The sequence below is a fragment of the Capricornis sumatraensis genome, chromosome 15 (assembly GCF_032405125.1).
Source record: "Capricornis sumatraensis isolate serow.1 chromosome 15, serow.2, whole genome shotgun sequence".
Lineage (NCBI taxonomy): Eukaryota > Metazoa > Chordata > Mammalia > Artiodactyla > Bovidae > Capricornis > Capricornis sumatraensis.
Window position 1 is genome coordinate 55,217,347 of NC_091083.1, and position 6,329 is coordinate 55,223,675.

At 56.3% G+C, this 6,329-nt stretch overlaps 1 protein-coding gene across 1 annotated transcript; it reads left to right on the forward strand.

Annotated features, from left to right (window-relative positions):
- Positions 1–4,028: 4,028 nt before the first annotated feature.
- AVP (arginine vasopressin) lies at positions 4,029–6,107 on the forward strand. Its single transcript, XM_068987569.1, has 3 exons — positions 4,029–4,148; positions 5,414–5,615; positions 5,929–6,107. The coding sequence occupies exons 1-3, from the start codon at positions 4,029–4,031 to the stop codon at positions 6,105–6,107; spliced, it is 501 nt and encodes a 166-aa protein (XP_068843670.1).
- Positions 6,108–6,329: the final 222 nt, after the last annotated feature.

Genomic DNA, 6,329 nt, shown 5'->3' on the forward strand with positions numbered 1-6,329 from the left:
GGGGAGTAGTTCATTGTTACCTGCTCTCAGAAAAGATGGTCTCAGGGTAAGGAGGTACTTTAAGAACATTCTGAGATTTCACTTTTAATCTGTGGGTTTGCAACTCAGACAATAACGTCTTATAGCATCTTCAGATCTGAGTCACTTAAGACCTCAGAGAGGACTTCCCTGGTAGTTTAGTGGTTAGGAATCCACGTGCCAATGAGGGAGACATGGGTTTCATCCCTGCTCTGGGAAGACTACATGCCGTGGGGCAGCTAAGCCCGTGTGCCACAACTATTGGGCACCCCTGCCCTACAGCCCATGCTTTGCAACAAGAGAAGCCACCCCAATAAGCCCACACACCACAACTAGAGAGGAGCCCCTGCTCGCCCCAGCTAGAGAAAGCCCACGCACAGCAACAAAGACCCAGCACAGTCAAAAGCGGGTAAAGAAATAAAAAAAGACCTCAGTGAGATAAGACATGGGGTCAGTACATCAAGCAACTTTGAGAACAGGTGTGACTCACTCAAACTCACAGAGTAGCTCCCTGGAGAGCCTTTCCTTCTTTTCGTAATTTATTGAAAACCCACTGTGTGGCAAGTGCTGTACCAGAAGTGGGCTTTCATTCTAGAGGGGGCACAGCCATATATACAAAAAATAATAATAATACACAGACAAAGATATGAACTGCAAATTGTAGTGGGTGCTATTAAACCCATCAACATAGACCCAGGTTAGAAAATAACTGAGGTAAGTGTGAGGGATGCTCCAGGTGGATGCTCAGGGAAGGCTCCTCTTGGGAGGTGACACTTTAAAGCAACCAGTGAACCCTAGGGATGGGTGATGGTAGGCAAACCATTTAGGACAAGGAAACAGCAAGCTCTGAAATTCCAAAGCAGGGGTGGAAAGAAGCAGATAGTTTGAGATAGATTTTAGAGGTAGGACTAACAAGGAGTGAGGGAGAGCACTGGATCAGGGTGAGTCCCAGGTTCTGGGAGGATCAGTTGGCTGGATGCTGGTGTGATTGCAGAGCGGGAGAACCCTGGGAGAGAGCAGGTGAGAAATTAAGACTCAGGAGTTGAGTCTGTCCATGTTATGATGGAAAGGCCTATTGAATATCCAAGGGTAGGTGTCATTGGGCATTTAGGGGAGAGGCCCAGGATGGAGGTATGGATTTGAGAATCATTAGTTTGTAGGAAATATAAAAAAACCATGGGGTTAAAAGCAATCACCTAACAAAAGAAGAGAATAGACATAAGACTGAGTCCTGGGATTCTCCAATATTTAAAGTCAAGGTCAAAGAGGTAGAGCCAGAAAAGGAGACTGAGGAAGAACATCCAGTGTGGTAGATTTTTAAAGCCTATATTTAAAAAGGACAAGTGCAAATTTGAAATCCCTGGCAGTCCAGTGGTTAGGAATCAGCAATTTCACTGCTGGGGCCTGGGTTCAATCTCCGGTTGAAGAATTAAGGTTCTGCAAGCCAGGAGGCATGACCAAAGAAAGGACAACTGCTCAACCATGTTGAATGCTACTAGGGGATAATGTAAAATGAGGACATTGACGTGACACCAAATTTGGTAATACAGAGGTACTTTATGACATTGATGATAGGAGTTTCTGGGGCTGGTTTGGGCAGAAGCCTGAGTGGAGGGAGTTGAAGAGGAAATGTTGACTTCTGAGTAAAAATGGCAGCTGGATGACAATGAAAAACAAAGGTGATCATTAACTCGAAGGAACAAAAAGCTGTCCAGCAATGGAAAGGTTCTCATAAGATACCATACGGTTTAGCTTGGAGGTTCAGCTTGCAGTCTAACTCATCACAGTGATCTAACTATTATAACATTATTATATCAAGAAAATGGTGAATGGGAGGGTACCTGTTGTGAGATGGGGTAGGGAACGACAGGTGAAAGAGTTAAATTCTCTCTAAGTGACATTGAATCAAGATCATGAGCTAAGATGTAGGAGATGTAGGGGTGGTAAGTATGTGAAGAAGTACTTTTGGAAAGGGAACAGATAAGGAAAGTGAAGAAGGGGCGGGAGTGTCCTGAGGGCCCACAGGACCTGTGAGGTGTTATATTGGTAATGCAACCAGTCCCAACCATTGGGACTTTTTCCAGCCAGTGTGGATGCCATGAAGGTGGTATTGGGAGAAGCAGGCCCTCTGGTATCTGTGTAGAGGTGGGGTTTGGGGTCTTTAAGGGGCCCTAGTGTGGGAGGCAAGTCTTAGAATGATGATCCAGGTAGACATGGCTGGTTAGCACACAGCTTGTACCAGAGCCTGAGCCCTTTATTTCCTGCAGCCCCTTCAGTTTTCAGTTGGTAACTCAGACCTAAAGTGCAGAGAGGATAAGTGCTGGACCAAGGCCACAAAACTGGACTAAGCCAGGCCTCTGACTTTCTCCCTGGGTCTGCTCCACAGCCCAGAGACTCAGGAGAGCAATGACCAGACCAAGTTTATTTTTTGGCCATAAGTGGAATGAAAAGGTTCATCCTGGGTTAACTCAAGAAGCTACTCTCTCTGGAAAAATCTCTTAAGGTCTTATCAATAGTAATATGGCATTACTACTACTACTACAATTAATTAACTTCACAATGGTGCAGGCACTTTTCCAAAGCTCTCATATATTACATTATCTTAGTCCTCATGACAACTTGGTGATGTGGGTGCAAGTATTTTCCTTACTTCACCCTGGAGGAAAATGAGGCTCAGAGAAATCAAGTGATCCACCCTAGTCATGATGTTTCGAGCAACAGAAGCCAGATTCCAACAGGCTGCTGGGCTTCAATGTCCTCACGGCTCCCCATCCTTGGGACTTGGGACCCCGTACTGTGCTTGGTGGGCAGAAGGCAGCTGGAGCTTCCTGCCAGCACCCTGGAGAGGAGGCCAAGAGTCTGGGGTGGTGGAGGGGGGGTGAGCTAGGGGCTGTGCAGAGCCTGAGAGGTACAGGGTGGCTAGCTTAGGTCCAACGATCAGAGGGCCACTTAGGTGGCCCAGAGAGGGAGACTTCCATCCCTGAAGCCCACCAGCCTGGGTTCATAAACCAAAGGCTGCTTTCTCAGGCTGGGCCCCTTTGGCTGTGGCTTTGCCCCTCCCCCAAATCCCCTTGAGGTCTCAGACCTGAGCTGGTATCTGCCCTGGTCCCCACAAGTTAGGGTACTGGTCAGGGTAGGAATTGCGGTGCTGGCTGTCAGTTCTCTCCCGACCTTTGAACCTTGCTGGGTCTGGATTTCTTCTTTTCCCTGTAGATGCTCCCTCTGCTCCTGCCTGGAAGAGAAGTGGTGGGGATATGCCAAGAAGCTGTCCCCGAGGTCCCCAGTCCCTCCAGGAAACTGCCCCACCCACCAAGTGGAATGGCCCCTGATTCCATGTTGGTCCCCTGCCTCCATGACACAGGGCTGCAGGCAGCATTTTCTCTTCTAGGGCAGCTGGTACAATGGCCTCTTGTCAGCACCACTGAGGGTGTGTGCCATTCTTGGTCACTTGTCCTCTCACGGGACTAATCCCCCAGATGGGGTCCTGCATACCAACTGTCCCCTGCCCACCACTCCTGGGCTGGGGCCTGACCTACTCCTTACACAGCAGCCCCTGGGGTCCCTTTGCCCCCTTCTCTGGGGTCTGTGTCAGGGGACAGGGCCTATTGACCCTCAGCCTCTTCTGGACACCAGAAAGCTTGAGACAGTCTCCAGGTGACCCCCCCCCCCCCCGTTCCCCGTCTGTCCACCTCCCTGAGTCCGCAATCACAGCCGCGGCAGCTCCTGTCACACTGCAGCCACACCGCAGCCACACCGCTGCCTATGACAGCCTGGAGGCCAGCACCCCTCCCCCACCGTCCCCTGCACAGGTCCACGTGCGTCCCCAGATGCCTGAATCACTGCTGACGCCTGGGGACCTGGAGGCCACGGGCTCCTGGGGAGCCACTGGGGAGGGGGTGGCGGCCACGTCACTTCAGAGGGAACACCTGCAGACATAAATAGGCAGCCAGCAAAGACATCGCAGCACAGTCCACAGAGCAGCACCGCGCACTGTGCCCACCTGTGCCAGGATGCCCGACGCCACACTGCCCGCCTGTTTCCTCGGCCTGCTGGCCTTCACCTCCGCTTGCTACTTCCAGAACTGCCCAAGGGGCGGCAAGAGGGCCATGTCCGACCTGGAGCTGAGACAGGTATGACCACGGCTGCTCTCAGAGCTGCAAGGAAGGGGCAGAGGCCCAGGGACGGCACCACCGTGCAGGGGCTAGCAAGGGAAGTCGTGGGAGAAGCAGGCTTTAGGGGAAGTGCCCAGCAGAAGAAGGGAGGCTTGGCATGGCCAGACGAAGGGGACCAGGCTGTCAGGCAGGCTAGGACAGGTTGCAGGACTTCTGGAACACTGTCCCCACCAGAGAAGGGATGCTGGCAAGAGGTTTCCCTAGTTCCTGGGCTTGGAGCTGCAGCAGGGAGAATGGGCAGCAAGGCCTTCTCTGTGCCCATGGGGCCTCTCCTCCAGGACCAGCTGGAGCTTCAGAGGCTCTGTCCTCCCAGCACTTGAAGCCTTCCCCATTCAGCGGCCAGCTTCTCCTAGCCATGGGCCCCAGCATTCACCCCGCCCCCGGAAGCTGGCCATTGCCCTGAGCTTGCCTCAGTGAGAGGTGCCACTCAAGCATCCTGTAAGGAAGTTCTTCTGGGTACCTAGCCCAGTTCTTTCATGCTGCATGTCCAGTGAGTCCCTCTTAATCCATCTTCAGCAGCACTAAAGGAAACCCAATCACCATGCTCAATTCTGCCATGGTCACAAGTGGCCAGTTTTGAGCTGTTGAACAAACTAGGGTGGGAAGGTGGGCAGCCCTCACTGACCACCCTTCCTCTGCTCGGCAGCTTTGGAAGCTGGAGTCACCTAGGTGCCTCATACTCTCCTCTAGGGCTCAGATCCTTGCCACTCAGGGTCAGTCCTTAGATGGACTAGCAGAAGTCAAGGTCCTAGTGAGACCCACTGGCTTGAGGGGCAGGGCAAGGGCAGAGAGGGGTCAGGACAGGGCAAGGAGAGCCCAGTGTGTTCTGGCCAGCGGGCGGGGGAGGGAGGGCAGAGGGAAGGTCTGCTTCAAGGGGAGGGTAGTGAGCAGCTGAGAGAACGGTGAACACCAGGAGGCCGCGGAGGTGAGCGGGAAAGTCTCCCCCAAATAGCGCAGGAGGGTTCCCTTTAACAAAGCGGAAGGACGCTGAGGGCTGTGATTGACAGCTCTTCCTCAGACATCTGAAAACCGAGGGAACGGAGGAGCTTTTGACTGCCCTCCTTCGACCAATTCTGGGCCCAAAGAGAGCCGGGGAGACCTGCCATCTCCCGCGCTCCTCAGGCCGCCCTCGCCCGCCCGGCTCAGCCCCCCACCCCACAGGGTCTCCCTCCCTCCCCGGCCGGTCCCCTCCCGGCCCCGGCTCATCCCCGCCCTCCCGCCAGTGTCTCCCCTGCGGCCCCGGGGGCAAAGGCCGCTGCTTCGGGCCCAGCATCTGCTGCGGGGACGAGCTGGGCTGCTTCGTGGGCACGGCCGAGGCGCTGCGCTGCCAAGAGGAGAACTACCTGCCGTCGCCCTGCCAGTCCGGCCAGAAGCCCTGCGGGAGCGGGGGCCGCTGCGCCGCCGCCGGCATCTGCTGTAACGACGGTGCGCGGCCCCGGCGGTGGGGCGGGGGCGGGGCCGGAGCCGGGCGGCTCTGGGAAGAGGGCAGGGGGCCGGGGCCGGGGCCGGGGGCCCGGGGCGGGGGCCGGGGGCGGGGGAGCGCGGCGGAGTCAGGGGCCGGGGGCCGGGGGCGGGGAAGGGGGGGAAGGAGGGGAGCAGGGGCGGGGCCGAAGCCGGGAGGCTCTGGGCCGGGGGCCGGGGGCGGGTTGATCTGGGTCCGAGTCTGGAGGAGGTGGGGAGCGGGGCCCGGTCCCGAGACGCGCGCGCCCGCAGCGCGCTTAACCCGTGCTCCCCGCAGAGAGCTGCGTGACCGAGCCCGAGTGCCGGGAAGGTATCGGCTTCCCCCGCCGCGTCCGCGCCAGCGACCGGAGCAACGCGACCCTGCTGGACGGGCCGAGCGGGGCCTTGTTGCTGCGGCTGGTGCAGCTGGCGGCGGCGCCGGAGCCCGCGGAGCCAGCCCAGCCCGGCGTCTACTGAGGCGCGCCGCCCACCCCACCCCGCCCTCGGAGCACGAAAAATAAACGGTTTCAAAGGCACTGCTAGCGTACTTCTCTGCCTCTGGGGGTGGAGAGGGGAGGGCGGGGGATCAGTTCCTGGACCCGAAGTCGCGCGCAGATCCACCCCCAATAGGGCCAGATGCTGGGGGAAGCGATCTTAGGCCAGCACGATTCAAGATAGAACAACGGACTGGGAGACCTG

Excerpts from the sequence above, each read along its gene's own strand:
- AVP (XM_068987569.1), top strand. The coding sequence starts at position 4,029 with ATGCCCGACGCCACACTGCCCGCCTGTTTCCTCGGCCTGCTGGCCTTC. Across the intron at positions 4,149-5,413 it reads CCGACCTGGAGCTGAGACAG|TGTCTCCCCTGCGGCCCCGG; the intron begins GTATGACCACGG and ends CCCTCCCGCCAG. Across the intron at positions 5,616-5,928 it reads CGGCATCTGCTGTAACGACG|AGAGCTGCGTGACCGAGCCC; the intron begins GTGCGCGGCCCC and ends TGCTCCCCGCAG.